This window comes from Athene cunicularia, assembly GCF_003259725.1.
Source record: "Athene cunicularia isolate RWA chromosome Z unlocalized genomic scaffold, athCun1 chrZ_part1, whole genome shotgun sequence".
In the NCBI taxonomy this organism is placed as follows: domain Eukaryota; kingdom Metazoa; phylum Chordata; class Aves; order Strigiformes; family Strigidae; genus Athene; species Athene cunicularia.
In genome coordinates, this window is record NW_020799142.1 from 25,553,666 (window position 1) to 25,571,573 (window position 17,908).

At 51.6% G+C, this 17,908-nt stretch overlaps 1 protein-coding gene across 6 annotated transcripts in view; it reads right to left on the bottom strand.

Annotated features, from left to right (window-relative positions):
• Positions 1-6,809: 6,809 nt before the first annotated feature.
• Positions 6,810-17,908, bottom strand: part of RUSC2 (RUN and SH3 domain containing 2) — a 57,162-nt gene continuing 46,063 nt past the window's right edge. For all 6 annotated transcript variants that reach the window (XM_026865456.1, XM_026865453.1, XM_026865455.1 and 3 more), the window contains 7 exons: positions 17,544-17,620; positions 14,900-15,074; positions 13,840-13,945; positions 12,724-12,770; positions 10,223-11,201; positions 9,381-9,551; positions 6,810-8,445 (listed from right to left, as the gene is read on the bottom strand). In XM_026865456.1, coding sequence (XP_026721257.1) covers positions 8,265-8,445; positions 9,381-9,551; positions 10,223-11,201; positions 12,724-12,770; positions 13,840-13,945; positions 14,900-15,074; positions 17,544-17,620 — 1,736 coding nt within the window. In that variant the 3' untranslated portion in view covers positions 6,810-8,264. The remainder of the gene's footprint in view (positions 8,446-9,380; positions 9,552-10,222; positions 11,202-12,723; positions 12,771-13,839; positions 13,946-14,899; positions 15,075-17,543; positions 17,621-17,908) is intronic.

Genomic DNA, 17,908 nt, shown 5'->3' on the forward strand with positions numbered 1-17,908 from the left:
GGCATTGGCACCTGACCATCAGAGGTGGCCCAGGGCAGGAGGCGATTAATGAATTTCTGTTCCATCTTCCCCAGCTGCCCAGCAGCACTTGCTGGATGTGCCTGACCCACATCCCAGCTGAAACACACAAATGGGAGAAAAACAAGCCCTGAAATATCTTCTGAGGCTTTGCAGCAGGGCTGAAGCCCCTTTTGATGGCCTTCCTCTTTACTGTGCTCTTTATTGTGCAAGACCCGGTACTCCCAAGCCTGGGGTCAGGCTCTGCTTTCTGCTGATGCACATCCTTTGTTTGATTTGTACCTCCATGCAGCAGCATCAAGCAGGCCAATGTGGGGTGACCCTCTCCAAATACATTTTCCTCAGCTACTCCAAAAATCTGACCCTGAGCAAAACATGGTAGAAGTCTTGTTTTGTTTTTTTTCTGCAATTATGGTACTTGACAGCAGATACTCCAGCAGTCTTTTGTCCCTCAGGGACAGAGCTAGAGTCTGCCCAGCCACCTTTTCTGTGCCCTCATGCTCAGAAAGGCAGTCTCAGTCTCTTCTCCCCTGTCTGTGTTTCATCTCTTCCTGCAACAGAGCTGGCAGAACCTGTGGTCTCCACCAGGAACCTGCCGGGTTTTTTTCCCCTTTGCTCAAATATGAAGCTCACCCATAGAGTGTTTACCATGTTCAAACACTTTCGCACTGGCAGAGGTGCCCTGGGGATGCAAGTGCACAGTCAGGACCCTGGCATTGCAGCAGAGCACAGCCTGGGATGTAGCTGTGCTCTGTCTCCAGTGGAAGGTTTGTGGGGTGGGTGGAAGCAACTGCTCCTCTTGACTCCAGCAACAGCAGAAAATCAGACATCACCTCTCTCTGCCCCATGATGCTTCTGAGACTTTCAAGAAATAATTAAAGGGCTGCAAAAGCAAACTCCATCAGTAGGAATAGGTTACTGTTTGGAGGATCTTTGGGAAATGAGTAGGGAAATTCCATAAGTTAAAAAAGGCTAAAAAATCACATCCCTGGTCTCTCTGTGCACCTCTCCCAGAACAGTGGTTGTCAGCTCCTATATTAACAGTATATGGCATCTCCAAACGCCCTTCATTACCCCATCTGAAGCCTCAAAAGCAATGGAGGAAGTGTGTCCTAAGCAGTTGCAGAAAGCCCTTTTGCTCTTCACACTTCCCCTTGCTCCACATCCAAAAGTCCAGCCTTGAGCATAACCCAGGCTCTTGCACAGAGGACAGAGGGGTGTTGCAAGCTGGTGCCACTTTCCCCAGCAGGTTCAGCAGTTACATGCTCTGGTTACACAAGGCAAAGCCAAAGCCACAAAGCCAGCTTTGGCTTGTTTGCAACAAGACGGGAACGCAGGTGTGCCTGGCCTTCTTGGTTTGACAAGTCTCACTGCTTCCCCCATGTCACCCTGCCACAGAGCACAGCTGGCAGATCTGGCATGGCTGGGAGGATGGGCAGGGTGTATTTCAGCTGGGTGTAGGCAGAGACCAACATCCTGCTGCAATGCCAGGGTCCAGGCATGCTTCCAGACGTGTTCCATTTTGCCACAAACCTCGCAGTGTGTTGGTATTTGAGCCATATTTAGCAGCAATCTTGCCACCCAGGGGAGATGTCACTCCCGTGCTGTGAGGGCCTTCTCTCCTACTGACCCTACAGGCTTTGTGGCAGTTTTGAAGCTCTTGAAGCATTCGCAAAAAGGACTGATGGCTACTTCTACAGGCTCTCTTTTTTGTTTGTCTTATTCAGCTTTTACATCTTACCTACCTTTTGTCATCTAGACATGACTTCAGCTCTTTGAAGGGTCTCCTCTGTTTCAAATAACCTCTGGCCCTGGTGGATAGCCCTGCTGGTTCCTCTACTTTTGATACCAGGGAGCCCTGAAAGGCTGCCTTAAATCTTTGAAAGGCTGCTGAACACTGTGTGACCATGCTGCTTCTTTTAGCTTCATTTTATCCAACTTTCCTCATTTCATGCATTTCCCCTTTCTGAAGCTGAACAAGATGCCATTGGACTTTTCAATCTTTGGTAAATATGCAGGGTCATGAAAACAAAGCATGTTGTGGCTGTCACCAGCGGACAGTCCTTTCCTGAGAATGTGCTCAGCCCAGTCCTGCACAGTTCCCCATCTTCCTCCTTAGCCTTGTGGTGCACGTGGAGGAGCCACATGCCTGACACCTTGCTTACCTCTGCCTTTTATTGCAAACCAGCCATTGGGATGCTTGAAGACCAACAGCAGTAGTGCTATACCTTGTGTCTCTCTTGGTAGGGATCCCTGTTCCCAAAGGTGTATCTGTGGTATAAAGAGGTCTGCATTCTTATTCTAAAGCAGGGACTGGGCCCATATCTTGGAGAAAGGGCTTCTGCCTGCTGCCGGCAATCATTCCTTGCACCCACATGTGCTACTCCCCTGCACGATGCTCTCTGGGACCAGCACCTGGCTTGCCAGTTCCCACCTAAATCTCCCCCACACCACCTCCCGTGGACCACGGGCAACTGCTAGTGTGCAGAGAATGGCTCTTGCCCCGTGAGCACTGAAGCAAGGGGAAACGGGCTCTGGCCTGTGAAAGCTGCTTGTGGGCAATGCTGCCACAAAAGCTCATTCAGAGATAACCTTGGGGGTTTCATTGTACAGATGGGGGCACTGAGGCAGAGAGGGAGTCAGCAAAGGGGCTGAGGAAGGAAGTCTGTACGGCAGATGATTGTTTCAGTGCTGAGTTCCAGGACACTGGTGCAACCGCAGCGCTGACCTTCCTCCGGCTGAACGGGAACTGGGCTGAGCCCCAGTGTCTGTTCCTGCCTTAGCTACTGCCACCAGTGGGGTCACACCAACCAAGGACCTGGAAAGCAGCTCCAGAGACCCCAGGTTGGTACAGCCACCATGCAGGGAACTGGCCTGTCCCCAGGCTATGCTGCAGATGGGCTAGCGTGAAAACTGGATGTTCAGCTGTTTTGAGCATGCACAAAGGTCTCAGATGATAATATGAGCTCATACACAGTTTGATGTCCCCATGTCATGAACTGTTAGTAAAGAGGATGTCTCAAACAACTTGAGTGGGATGCCCTGTGGGGGAGAGGGAGAACAAGCTCTGGGGAGGTGGGGTGGTGGGCTGATTCTTTCTCCCTTCTTCTTGTTGTTGCCCAGAAACAAAACTTACCTAGCTGAACAGGTGCAGGCCAGAGAAAATAAGAACCTTCTGGAACAACCTACTGCACATGTGTAAGAAAGGCTATATAGAGGCAACATCCCACATGTGTCTTCATCAACCCACTGCCTACAGACCAAGCTGGCTACTCTGTGACAATGCAGGATCCAAGGGTGGTGATTCCCTTTTCCTATCCCCTCCTCTCTTTCCTCTTTCTGCTCTCTCTCCTTCTTGCATATATTCATGTGTATAAGTTTTGTATAAATTGAATTGTAATTGGTTGATTGTTGATGGGGTTATTAGGAAAATAGTCTCATCACGAAAGTGCCTTTATTCATTCCCCAGAGGGTTATCTGTTGATTGTTGCCAGATTGTCTCCATTTATTCACTAAAGTGGTCAGTTAATAAAGTCACCAGCGCAATTGTTCCTCTGAGTCATTGTGGTTACTTGGTCCACCCTGCAACTCTGACGAGCAGGGACAGGGCTCTTCCAGCAGCACCCATTCAAATTCAAAAGATTCACCCCCCTTGTAAACCACTGCGTGGGACGAGACACCCCAAAGAGATGTGTCAGAGCCACCTGCATGCCCATTCACAGCCTGGCAGCCCCTGCCCTGTATGGCACAGCTGCTGCATGGAGCCTTGTGGGATTTGGGGATGTGTCACTGCCTGCTGGATGCTGGCAGAGTGAGCTCTGGGACTGGCTGCACTCCCCTCCTCCAATATGTGGGCCTTTCCTTCAGACACACACATTCCTGCTTGTACCCCGTGCTCCCTTGAGCAGCTGTCTGCCCCTCTGCTGCCCTCAAGCTCAGTGCTGCTTGCAGCCCTTGCAAGAGAAGGGTTTCCCAGAAGAGCATGAGCCCATTTTCCACCACACTGATGCTTTCCCACTTGCTCAGGTTTTAGTGCCTTGAAAAGCTGCCATGTTAATGTGGTATCCTTGTTCTGTGTCAGATGCCATGCAGTCTTCATGACATGACAGTCACACTCCTCTGCCAGGCCTCATACAGGCTGCTACTGAGATTGTTTGATGAGACACTCTCTGCTTTCCTGCGAGTCTTGCTGGCTGGCATGGCTTGCAGCTCTGTCCTTAGAAACTGTCCATGACATCCTGGCTCAGCCATAGGGATGAGATGCCCTCCAAAGGCAGCTGTCCTGCTGTCCTGAGACCCCCTGGGCTTTGTGCTCACCATGGGGCTGCCTGTCCTGACCCCACGTGCATCCCTGTACCACGTGTCTGTCCTGCCCTGTGTGCATCCTTGTTCCACCTCTCCCTCCGGTCCTGACGCCATGTGTGTTCCTGTTCCATCTGTCCTGTGCAAATGTCCATTTCCATCTCAGCTCTCCCTGTATGCCCCTCAGGCAGCTTGACAATTTGCTGATGCTCAGGTGCCTCCTCCCTTCCCAGCCTCCCACAGCAGCCTCTGAGAGCTGCTAGTGTTGCTTCAGCCCCAGCAGGCATCTGGGGGCCTTTGCCCCAAAGATGAGCCAGGTCCTGATGACCCAGGTAGAGAAGGTCCAAGGGGACCTGCCAGGACACCCTCTCTAGCACTTGGCACCAGCAGGTCTCTCCTTCCCCGCTAGTGCATGTCCCTCAGGTTGTCATGTGTGTCTGGACTTTCACGGCATCTTCAATCTGCCCCCAGCCATGCTGTCACCTTTACTTCCCCCACCTCTGGGTCCCACAGTCCCCCACCACCACTCCAAAGCAGACCCCCGTACCATGAATTTAGACTCCTCTGCTTACACCATGCTGGATGTTCTGCTCCCAGGGTTCATTTCAAGCCCAGCACTTCTTTGCTAAAAGCTACTCTGAGATCTGCAAAGAGGCGAGGAGCAACTTCGCTTGGCAATGGCTGATTGCTGCTTGCCAGGAGCTGGAGTGGAAGACACTGCTGCTGCTCCAGGACCCTGCACAGGTGACACCAGACAGGCAGGACTGACCGTGCATCTTAGTGCTGGTCCAGAGCTGCCCCTGCCTTGCTCTGCACCTCACAACATGTGAGGTAGGCACCGGGCTGGGGGCAGCAACTGCTCTGCCCTGTGCCCACAGAGGGCAGGGAGATGTGGGGCTAGCCCTGGCAGGCTGCCTGCCACCAGAAGGTTGGGAATAGACTTTAATTGGTACAGTAACAGGGCCAGGGACCTGCACTGTTTGCTAGTGAAGGGCTGCTGTGTTTGGGAAACACCCAGGAGGGGTCATGCATACAGCATGACCATCTTACCTGCTCCCATCTCCTCTGGAGGTGCTCACAAGGCTGTGGGCCAGCACCCATCCCTCTCTCCCATCACCACGTGCACCCCATATCACCCACCTTTTTACTGCCATGTCCAAGCTGAAGGGGTGCCAAGGGATGCTGAGCTCAAGGACACACAGCACCTGGTGGCTCCTCTCCCTGCTCAGCCCCATATCCCCATCAGGATCCTGCAGCTGACCCATACACAGTGCTGCTTGCCTTCCAGCCTTGCAGGCTTCATGGGCTGTCCCATGGTCACTTCCTGATTGGGACAGACTATCTGACAGACGCCAACCAGGACCTGCTTGAGTTTAGCCGGATGACTCCAAAGGAGACTTCAGCAGCTGCAACCCCAAATCCAGCTTCTGACACCCCAACCACCCTGCTATGCCTCCCCTGCATCCGAGGCTGCCCCAGCAGAAGCACCCAGCAAGCAGCTCTGAGTCAGGGCCTGCAGCACAGGCAGCTGGAAATCCCCTCTACTGTCCCAGGTCTGACTCAGCACCCCATGGGACTGTTGGCCACCTCATGGTCCCCTTCCTCATCTGGGCCAGCCCCTGCACGTGAGGAGAACATGTAATTTGCAAACAGCCCTGACCACTGGTCTCTCTGAGACATGAATTAAAACGGACCATGTGCAAGCCCTGGCAGCTCTGTGCCACTCCAAGACAGGACACAGGCTTATGCTGCTTCATTTGTGGATTTTCTTCAACGTTTTGACTGACCTCACCACTGCAGACCATCTGTCCACGTGGTTGCAACAAATGCCAGCGTGGCATCCTTGCAGCAAAGGCTGGAGACTTGAACTGCGCTTTTCCTTCTCCTGGGAGTTACTGAGATGTAAAGGGAAGGGTCTTGGGGCTCATTCCTGCTGGACTTGGAGGTGCAATGCTTGTACAAGTTTAAGTTTAAAAGCCCCAGAGCCCTTCCTTGTGAGTGACCCACAGCCACTGAGCTTCATGGCCAGATTGTCCCAGGCTCTGGGTCCCAGCCCCACAACCCATCCTTCATCACCTCCTTCCCATGCTGCTCAGACTTCCTCCCACTCCCCATGGGTTCCAAATTCCAGTTTGGCTGCACCTATGGACAACTTACTGACAACAGCTGGAGCACCCTGGGGAAGCAGATGCCAGACAGAAAGGATGTGAACTCCTATCTGAAACCTGCTTGGTCTTCCACCAGCATGCACAAGGAATAAAGACAAGGAACCTTGAACACCACTGCCTCCCTGAGTCATACCACCATCTGGATGCAATGTAGTCCCCCCAGCCTGAACTGACAGGTCTGATAGCTAGGGGCAACCTGTCTCCTTCTGAAGGTCTGGTGTCGGCTGTGGTGGAGGCAGGACGAAGCCTGCAGTGCAGTGTCCCAGCACAGGTAACCCGCAGACTCTTCCCAGGGACGGGCTGAAATCACAAGGCTGTGTAGCAGGGAGCTCAATCAGCACCTTTTTTATTAATATGCGTCATAAATAAAGAAATAAATAAAGGTGAGACACCTCATTCTAACAGGGAAATACAAATTAAATATGGTGCAATGTCTGCTAAGCGATGTACAAGCAGGAGGTAACCTTGCAAGACCAGGGCCCCTCGCCATGGGGAAGCCAGCCTAGGCACGATGCTGTGAGCAGCGTCAACCCAGCCAAGGCACCAAATACTGGCATGGCCTTTCTTTTAACATTGTTCCCACTCTGATGAGCAGCCAATGATCCCCATCCCATCAGGCAGCAAGAACATGTCAAGAAAGGGTTGACTGGCATGGCCTCTGCTAAGGACCCCGGGACCCCCAGCAGCCCCTTCTGCTTGTGCACAACACTTGGCCTCCCCTACCCCACGGCACGGCTCAGCAAGACCAAAAACCCTATGCCAAGGGGAGCACCACCCCTCCCTCCCCAGCTCCCCGGCTCCCTCTGGGAGCACCCCCCGATCTACCTGCCAGGAGCACTGCCCCAATTCCAAAGAGCATCCCTAGCCGAGTCAGGGACCCTGCCCTCACCCCCTCCCCTTCAACCCTCCTCCACTGAGCATCCCAGGGTTTCCCAGGCACTTGCTCCCTGCTCAGTGTGGAGGGCACGGGGCCACCCCAAAAGCACTCATCTCCGCACAGGGTGTCACTACCCATCCCAGACCTACTTAACACTGAACATCCACATGCCTTCCTCATGACCCCCCACACCCCTTTGCTCTGCACGCACCCACGCACCCCATCCCCCTCCCCTGGCCATGGCCAGGCACAGCCCCAGCCCTGCAGCGTGGCGGTGACAGGCCATTTGGCCCATTACAACCCACCAGGCATCACTGTAACACGTTAGTACAGGGCTACTTCAGCGTGGGGGAACCTACCTTGCATCCCTCACCAAGACACAACACAACCCATCAGCCCAGCCTTGCAGAGACCTTGCCAAAGCAGGGTGCTCCCACCCCTGCGGCTGATGACGCCAGGGATGCTGAAGGCTGCAGACTGCACTGCCACTCCCGGGGAGGGGACAGCCAGCATTCTGCACCCTCCAACATGAAACTGAGCCGGGGAGTGGGACAGTGCTGCCCTGGCAGGGACTGCATGGGTTCCTGCTATGTACAAGTCCACGGCCTGCGGGTGCTGGAGGTGGCGTGGGGAGGGGGGCTCAGGCGGTCCCCGGTGTGGGTGCATGCACGGCGATGCCTGGAGAGACGAGGTGCAGCTCGCAGAAGACCCCAGGGGCCGAGTCGGCCTTTGGCAGCTGCACAAGGAGGAGCAGGAAGGAACCACCTATGGTTACTGTATTCTGTAATGGCAAGAAAGGTAAGAAACTAGCAAGAAGCTCTGTCTGTTCCTCTGGCAGGGTGGGCTTCCCCAGCGGAGCCTCAGCAGCCCACGGTACTGTGCTTCGCCTCCCAGCCACGTCAATAGTCCTCGTCCTCCGGGTGGGTGACGTACATGATGGGCACCAGTCCCTTCTCGGAGCCAAGGCTGCACTGCAGCCAGTCACCATCCACCTTGGAGATGACTTGCAGGATATCCCCCTTGTTGAAGCTCAGTTGTCCCGCCTCGGTGGCAATGTGATGGCAAAGAGCTTTCACCTCACTGCAGGCAGAGGGAAGGGAGGAAGGGTTAGCTCACCACAGGACACTCGCCCTGTTGAGCCCAGGGACCACTGCGGGCACAGAAAAGTGAGGAAACCCCCCCCCGCCTCCCTACCCAGCCAGGCTGTCAGCTGCTCTAAGGAACTGAAGGCATTAATGCCTCAAACATTCATCAACACAAAAAACCGGAACGACAAATTGTGGCCTTTGTGGTTAGTCTAAGGAATTAGTTATCCTCCTAGGGAAGCACAGAGTATATAAAAGGGTGCATGGCTCTGCTCCCTTGCAGTTTTATAGCCAAATTCCTTAGGTAGGCCTCTAACTGGGGAGATGTAGCCCGAGTAAAACTGTATGTTTGGGTTAAAGCCTATAGTTTAACTTATGACTATAGCCTTGAAGAAGAGCTAAACTAGTATGCTAATCAGCTGATAAGATGAATTTAAAGGTGACAGAAAACTTTACTGTGTGTGCACCCACCACCCAAGATTACCGGACCTGAGACAGCGCTGGATCCAGGGGTGGTCATCTGATTTCTTTGACTCTCTTTCTCTCCTTTCTTCTTTTCTTTCTTATGGATTTATAAGAGCCCACACTGCATTATCCTTTTCCAAGCCCACACTGCATTATCCTTTTCCAAGTTCAAGCCCTTTCTACCACAAGTAAAACATTTTAACAGATCGTTTGGTGTTGTTTCACCTTAAGTTAACCTGAAGGGATCACAGAACCTTTATGACTCTCTGGGTCTTAACAGCTTCCCCTCGCTGGCAGATTGCAGAGTTGGGGTGGATGGATGCATGAGCTGCATCACTGACCTGAACTAACCCCTGGTCCATGAGTATAAAGGGGTCCAGGCAAACTGCAACAGGCAGAGCTGTGCCAACCCCAACCCCTGTTGTTGTCCCAGCATTTGCAGGATGGCCACACGGTGCCACTCACCAGGGAGGGTGTGGAGACAGTCCCCGGGCTGGCCATGCTGTGGCCACTTCAGGTGGCTTTGGTTGAGGGGGCTCTGTCTCAGGAGCTGCTTCTCGCCACATACTTGCCCCAACTGTCTGGGCCACCAGCTGGAACACAGACTTGTCCAAGCTCAGCCAGCCAGAGGGCAACCTGCAAGAAGGAGACAGAAGAAGGTAGGGCAGGGAAGCGTACCTGGGGGCAAGAGGCAGCTGCTTGCATGAGGAGGTCATGCCTTAGAGGTCTATCTCCACGCACAAAGTGCACTGTGGTCCCCAGGCTGTCTCCTGGCAGGGAGGGCTCAGCATCCTCCAGACACAACATGGACTAGACTGGGAAGGACATTTCCTGTGGCCACAGAAGGGTGCAGATGGAGAGGCAATGTGGGGACATCTCAGCTACATGGGTCAACTTTATGCTTCCTCCTCACCCACTGTGTGCAACAGTCTCTATGTTCTGTTCTCACTTACTATGCACTTTTGGGAGGGGAAAGGTGATGATGGGGGTGGTCCAGCTGGACCCCTTCCCCAGAGAGGAGGCTTAAGAGCCAAGGCAGTGGTACAGCTCAGGCAGGAGAGGAAAGCCAGTGAGGTGGATTGAACAAGGGTAGGAGCTGAAGAGGGAACAGTGGTGTGGTAGGAAGTGAGAAGGCCAGCAAGCTGGCAGGGCTGGGCAGGGCTGACAGACAACTCTGTTCACATACTGCCTCTGGTGTACGACTGAGGTGTAGCTCAGTGGTCAGCTACTGAATTGACTTCCACCTGCACTGCTGCAACCCCAGGTTAACCAGCCCTCTCCAGCCCCAAATCATCCCTGTCCCCTACCTGTTAGGCTGCCTGGGCTCTTTTTGCACCTTCCTGGACCCAAACAAGTGTCCCCACTTGATGGGCTGGCTGCTGTCTGATGCACTGGTGCTGCTCTCCTCTTGGGGAGCTGCTGCTGCTGCTCCCACTCTTTGCTGAATCCCCATCTCCTTCTCCTTGCTATGCTTCAGCTCTGTAACCACCGAGTCTGGGGGGCTGCCCATCCAGAAGGGCCAGCTCCGTTCCTTCACCTCTTCACTGACCACCACCTGCTGCGGCTTTTCCAAGGGCTCTTCTACAGATTCAGGACTTGGCTTGCTGGCAGCCTTGGACCTCTCCTCCAAGGTGCCTTCAGCAATGGGGCAAGCCTCTGCACCCTCCACCACTCCTTCACGGGGGGGTGGTGCCTTGTGGGTCTCCACTGGCTTGGGCACAGCATTCAAAGCCGCCTTCTTCTTCTCATAGCGGATGAACTTTGAGCCTTCAGTCGAGCCCTCGATGTAAATCTGAGAGCTCTGCATGAGCTGGTACCACCAGCCTGCCTGTTTGTCCTTCTTCCCCTCCCACGTGCTCTCCCGCACCTTCCTCCGTTCTTCCTCCCTGTCACCGTCTCCACAGGAGGCCCCCACTCCCTTGACTCTCTCACTTGCAGCTTCCTGGGGGCTGTGGACTGGTGAGATGTCACCATCTCTGGCACCCACTTTGCATGCTTCAGGGGCAGTGCTGCAGCCATCCGGATCCTCACTGCTGCCCCGTGTCCGCATCAGCTGCAGGGTGGAGTGTGCGGAAAGCAGCAGGTCCTGCTTCACACGCAGCAGCTCCTTTTGCTGCTGCTGCTCTTTGCCCATCTGCATCAGGTGGTGCTCGAAAAGGAGGTCTAGGTTGAAGGGCAGCAGGGAAAGAGGCTGGAGCAGGAGCAGGAGCTCCTCGAAAAGAGGCTGGCACACACTGTGAGACAGGCACAAGAAGCCCACGGGCTGGTAGTGTGCCAGGATGATATCTGTAGGGCAAGATACATTAATTAGAGGAGAGGCCCTTGCTACCTCTGCCAAGACATCAAGAAGCTGCTGAAGCTTGGGGAAAAGACTTGGACACTATTATTTTGTCAGAGCTGTGGCTGCAGTGTGAGTCTCAGCATTGGGTCAGGGAGCACCAGATGTCCTGTGAACTCTGGGGAAACTGGCCCGGGTCCTGCTTCCAGTCACGCCTGCAGCCAGGACCTGCCAATCAGACTACCCACCAAGACCTTTGTCCCAAAATACCATGGGAGTAGGGTGTGAATAAAAGGCAGCAAAAGGCTAGCATATGTTGAAATCATCTTCCCCACCTCCTGGAGATGAACAAGCAGCTGCACATCTGGTCAGTACCAGTCCTCTGCAAAGAGATGTGTCAGGGACAGCTGAATAGTCTTTCCAGGGACCTGGTTGGTCTGAACTGTGGATCCTAACAGAAAAGGGACTAGCATTTCTACCTGCAGCATTCATCTTACACTTCATTTGGCCACATCTGCAGTGACGCCCCCCGCCCCATCCTGGCTGTTTTCAGGTCTCACTCACAGGGAGAGAGTTTGGAACAGGATTTGTGCCCATTTGGCCTCAGTGAGATAACAAACTTGTATCACAGACAGGACCTGCACTTTATCTCCAACCGCTTTGCCTAGCCTTCATCATGCTGACAGCCCCAGCTTTTGCTCACACGTACAGCTCTTAATGATGGCTTGAAACATATGGTCTTCTGCTCCAGAAAACCAGAAAGCTTTCTCTTGCCACACTACTCAGCACAAAGGCAAGTCTGCTCTCCTGTCTGCTCCAGAAAGAAGTGCTAACTGCATACACAGACCTGGGAAATGTCTGCTGTCAGCCCCCAAACCTGCCAGAAGATACTGGGCTGGACTTCTTGCAGCGCATGGGGCCCTGGGCTGAGCACAGGCTGAGCCAGCAGCACTCTCAGGGGATTCAGCAGGTCAAGGGTGTCACTCAACACACTTAGTCATGCTGCTTCTAGGCATCAGGCAGCTTGGTCATACTGCTGAATTATCTGCACAAGCTGAAAACATTACTGGTTGAAAAAATAGATACATCCAGTAAAATCTGCTTTTTGTTTGTCAGTTTCAGTTTTGTTTCCATTTTCCATGCCTAAAGGGTTTCAGCTAAGTGTGCACATCTTCAGTTGTACAAAGCACTCAGGCACTGGGCAAGGAACACAGAAATTTGGGGAGGGTTAGATCTGCTCTCCTGCAGGTAGACTGAGGGATATGCATTGGAGGTGACAGCCCTGGGTACTAGCTACAGCTGGGAAAGACATGGCTGGCCAGGCTCAGGTGGAGGAAGCTGCACAAAGCCTGGACTTCCACCTGGGACTTCCCTGGTACACTGGGACCGTGTATAGCCTGGTCCTTCAGCTCAGAGCAGAGGTGAGCTGCCTAGGCTGAGAGACCAACAAGAGAAATGTATATCCCTCTCTTGCTTAACATTGTGCAGAATTTCGGCCCCCACTGCAGCCCACTGCCCTCAGGCTCTTACCTTCATGGTTGTAGAGGTGGTTGAACCAGAACTCCAAGGACCGGATACTGCAGGGAGGGAAAACAAGTAGGGAAAGAAAGAAAGAGTGAAAATCAATTCACCTCATTTGTCCTCACTGTTCTACAAAAAGTGTGGCTGGAAAAGGGCATTTACACAGCATGACCTCGAAGACCTAGTGAAAGGACAGTGGCTCACTCCCATCAGTGTGCACTGACCACAGCCACCCAGCCTGTCACAGAGACATTCAGTTTGCTTTACATAAGGCACTGTGCAATGTAACCCCTAACAACCATGTTTCCAGCAGTTTCCTCACCATTTAGCTCTTATGTCCTTGGAATAGCTTAGTTTTGCTGAGGAGGGCTCACATGGAAGAGGCAAATCATCTACAAACATTAAGACCCTTGGTACAGGCTTGGCAAAATACACTGGTATTATCCTGTGCCACCAGGGGAGAGCTGGGCCACCCTGGGTGGGGGGAGCAGGGCAGAGCTTGTTCCTGCTTGTGGGAGTCCTCCAACATTTGGAGATCTTGGGGACTCTGTTCCCAGTGCTAGAACTCTTGCTGGAGAGAAACAGTGAAATACCAACTCAGCAGCAATTATCCCTTCACCAGCAAAAAGATACCACTGCTGCCTTCTGTTTAACACTGAGTGTGGTGTGCGCACTGCTTACCCAACCTGAATGGCCAGCCTTGAGCCTGGACCAGGGCAGTTTCTCCTTCAGAGCCTCACACCCTGGGATTCACTGCAGCTCAAGGAAGCAGTGATTTAAGCAGTGATTTCCAGGAATAATTTATTCATATGTTATCTCTAATCTTGTATGAATCCTGACAGACAGACTCTTCCCACCTAATGTTTTGGGGCTAAAACAAGCTGACAATGTTCTTTAGTGGGCTACAGCCACACCTTCTCAGTCCTGGCCTGGTAGGGTATGTTTTGATCCTTCTGGAGTTCCCTGAGGCTCACAGCTTCTTCCTTCCCTCACCTACAGATAGGGAGCAGCTTCCCAGGTTTCTTAAGTTTTTTCATTGGCAACCATGTCTTCCTGCAGTCACCCTGCAGCACCTGCTGCCAGCCCTGGACAGTGACATGCAGCCAGCCCAGAGAGCCTGCTTACTTGAGGAGGCCAAAGATGAATGCGTTGAACCTCATGGTGTGGTTGGTGAGCTCCATGTACTGGCTGATCTTGCTATAGAGGCTGTGCAGCAACTTGGTAGAGGGGCCTACAGAGAGAAGCAAAATGTTGAGGCCAGCAAAACCAAAATGGCACCATGGGAAGGATCATCAAGGCAAAAACAGATGACTGGGTGATCATGCCCGTATGTGCATTGCCTCTCCACCAAACACCAACATGAGTTCATTCCATCCCAACAGTTAAGACTCCACATGGGAGATGGGTTGTGGTCTGTCCCAGACTGCCACTCCAAAACTTTGGGAGAGTTTCCATGCTGCAAGGACCTTCCACACTTCAGGGACAATCAGAGTCCTTGGCTCAAAATCAGCAAGTAAACAGAATATTGTGGTGGGTGTTATAATTTGGGGTTTCTGCAATCACAGAGATAACCCCCAGAGCTGGAGATCTGCCACAAACAGTCTAGAAGACTTCCCAGCCCTGGATGTAAGCTCTTTACGATGCAGAAATCAGTGTGGCCCCGACATCTGTAACCTCAGAAAGGAGTTATCCTGGATGGCAGCCACTGCCATAATCCAGTGTGCAGACTGGTACTAGCAGATGGTGCAGGTGTTGTGGGCATGGTTGAGCCAAGTGAGTTGTAAGTGCAAATTTTCTTACGGACCAGGCTTGAGCACAACTCTGCCTTATACAGTAGCTGTGCAGGACTAAAGAGGAAGGTCTACAAACACCCTGGAAAATTAGAGGGGGGGAAGGGGGGCATTCTTTTTTTTTCTTTCTTTTTTTTTTTTTTTTTTTTTTTGCTACACCCTGTTATAGGAGAATTTGGAAATTTTAGGGAAAATTACATTAAATATTTGGGCAGAATATTTAGAGAGAAATGGCTCTCCTGTCTTACAAGAGACGGTCAAGGTGCACCCTATTCTGTGTGGGGAGACAGGTATTATTCTGCATTCCCATCCTTAGAGTCAACCCTCCCCAGCACCTCCCAGCCACAACAGGGGAGGTCTGCAGAGCGATTGGCACTGCTGCACACCCTCCATACCTAGCTGGGTGGATGCCTCCACCACGCTCCAGGGGATGTTCCGCCTCTGGCCAATGATCATGTCCAGGACATAAGCCTTGAGGCCATCACTCAGAATGTCCCGGACAGCAGGGCACAGGTACTTCAGGATGAGGTGCCCCACATTGGGGCTCACAGAGCTGTTCCCAAGTTTGGCCTAAGGGATGACAGGCAACAGGGAGAGTGTTAGTAACAGCTCTACAAGGCATAGACGCATGCAAACAGTCTAGCCCCACTTACCTACTACAGACACCCAGCAAGCAACTTCCAGGCTAGGCTGTTGCTCAGCAGCAAATGAACAGGAAGGCTCTTCCCCTTCACGCCTGCTGCCTCATACACCAGTTCTGGATTGCTCCCTGCAAGGTCTGTCCCAGGCTGGGACAAGGCAACAGCTTGGGAAAAGAATATCCCACCTTGGGAAGAGGATATCCCAATTCAAAGTGATGCCTGGTTCTGCCTACAGGTATAGCTAGGCTTTTCTGCTGGAGGAAGAAAAGAGTAGGGGATTTTTTTTTCTACTGTCAATTTTCTTGTTGCTGTTTTTGAAGCAGGAAACATCAAGTCACATAGGAACTATCAGCACCGAGGGGGTTAAGGAACACTTAACTGAGTGACATGCCAAGCTATAATTCCTAGGGATTACTATAAATAAACAGGGTGAGGGCAAAATGGATAGACAGTGCTTAGGTTGAGGTGAAGAAGCACATAAGAGCCCAGCACCAGCAGAGCAGAGACATATTCTGCTGCATACAGTCTTTGAGCTGCTGAGGGGTCTATCCAAAGGGGTCAACCCCAGGCCTTGCACATCATGTTGGTGGTCCCAGGCAGTTGCATTCAGGGCACAGATTTTACCAGCTGAGCCGGAATTATACTGGCCAGTTGGCACAGGTCCACAAAGGCCCTGAACTGAGACTGAACTTCTGGGTTAGGAATAATCCCATCAGATCCACTGAGTGTGGGAGCATCAGGGACAGGTACTGCCTTTTGACAGGTGAATGCTCAGCCCTTGGCACACTGATGCAAACAAACTCCCAGGTCAAAATTAAAGTTATCTGATAAGTAAAGTAATGGGGAAACGTTGCAATTATTCCACAAACCAAATCTGCAAGAATAGGAAATTCACAGTGAAGCCTTAAAAAGCTGTGGGAACCCCAACAGCTCTGGTTGCACTGCACAGCAATCTCTGCATCAGCAACAACTGCAATTAGGGGCAATTACGCTGAGCTCTGAGATACGACTGAATGGGCCTGGAATCTGTCCCAGTCAGGTTTCTCCTTGGAGATGGCACTCCAGGGCAGTCATCATGTCCAAATAGTGTCACATTGCTGACCCAGAGTCCCCTTGTTACCTTGAACAAGAGGCCTTGTTCAGAGTTGCTAAACTGTATGTGCTTGCTACCTGAACAAGAGGCTTTGTTCAAGAATTGCTTAAACCATATGTGCTTGTCATGGGAAAGAATGTACTGTCTACCGGGAATTGTAGGCTGCAAAACCGTTTCTCATCACACACTGCAGGCCCCACAAATGCTTCTCATTGCATCCAAGGCCACACAGTATGTATTGTTATCCATAACGTGTTTCTCATCAAACATAAGGATGAACTGGGCACACCAGGTAGGTCGGCCAGTTCTTCAAACCATCAACAGTAATTAGTAAGGAATTTCTAACCTGAAGCTACCATCCTTGAAGAAGAGAAAGCCTGTTAAAATTGTCTTATGTACATAAGTTTAAGACCTCTGCCTGGATACAGACTCTTACCCTTAGAGTTTGTGCAGAAAGTTACCAAATCCACCAGATGTTACTAACAAATAAGGGATAGGAGTGATAAGCAATTAACCAATAATCATTATAAAAAATATATAATCACACAGTTTGAAGTGTATAAATACTTTGTAGTTCTTTCGCAAGGGGTGCTTGATTTGTGGATGCTTCCCACCTAGCATCCTGCACAGAATAAAGCAGTATCTCCTCTCTAAACTAATTTCTGGTTTTGAGAGTCTTTACTTCAGATAACGGATGGGCAATGACTGATGCCCTTTTATATCATTATGGAGCCCTGTGATGTGTCAAGGGACTGGGGACACTGCACTATATCCTCGCACCAGTGCCAGAACAGAATCACAGGACACATGGAGGAGGGAGACACAGGTCTCACTGTATGAGAAGAGCGAGCTGATGTACTGCATCAGACCGTAAGTCCTGTAGACAGGTACTCTTTCTTATAAAAAGCCATAAGTAAGTACATAAGAAAGAGTCAAACCAGAGCAAGCATGTATAATACTTGTCCTTAATGCTCTCGCAGCCTACAACTACTTCCAACTGAAAGACAGTTCAGTTGAACTGAGCTGGACATTATCCCTGTGTGTTTAGTAGACCTCAATGATTTTCCCTTCCCTGGGTTTTTCTGATCTTCCCGTAAATCCATACACTCTTTCAGCACCCTCAGCATCAAGCAGCAAGAATTGTCATAGATTAACTATCTGCTGCACATGGCATACCATTCCCTTTGTTTGGTCTGGTCTTGGTACTACTACCTTCATTGAATACCCTGTAGTTTTGACTGGAAAGAGAATGGAGAGGCAATCTTTCTCCATCCTCTCCATGTCACTCATGATGTTGAGACATACCTTCACCCCTGGATCCCGGCTGGTTCCAAAGTGAGCCACAATCAGGTCAACGGCAGTGTTGATTGCCTTCACCAGACCTAAAGGGAAAGAATGAGTCTGAGAGCTGCCTGAAGGGCTTCTAGGACAGACCCTGACCAAACACTTCATGAAGAAATGAGGCAGGGGCATTTCAAGCCCATGTCACTGCACATGCCATCTCTGCCAAAAACATATAGAGCCCTCCTGACTCCCTACCAAACCGTCCCTGATGATTCTAACACTCACCTATCAGCCCAACAGTAGGACAACCTTTAGAATTCGCTGAAGCATAAAGATACCCTAACAATATTTTCAAGGGAGATGGACTATCACCTCCATATACCATC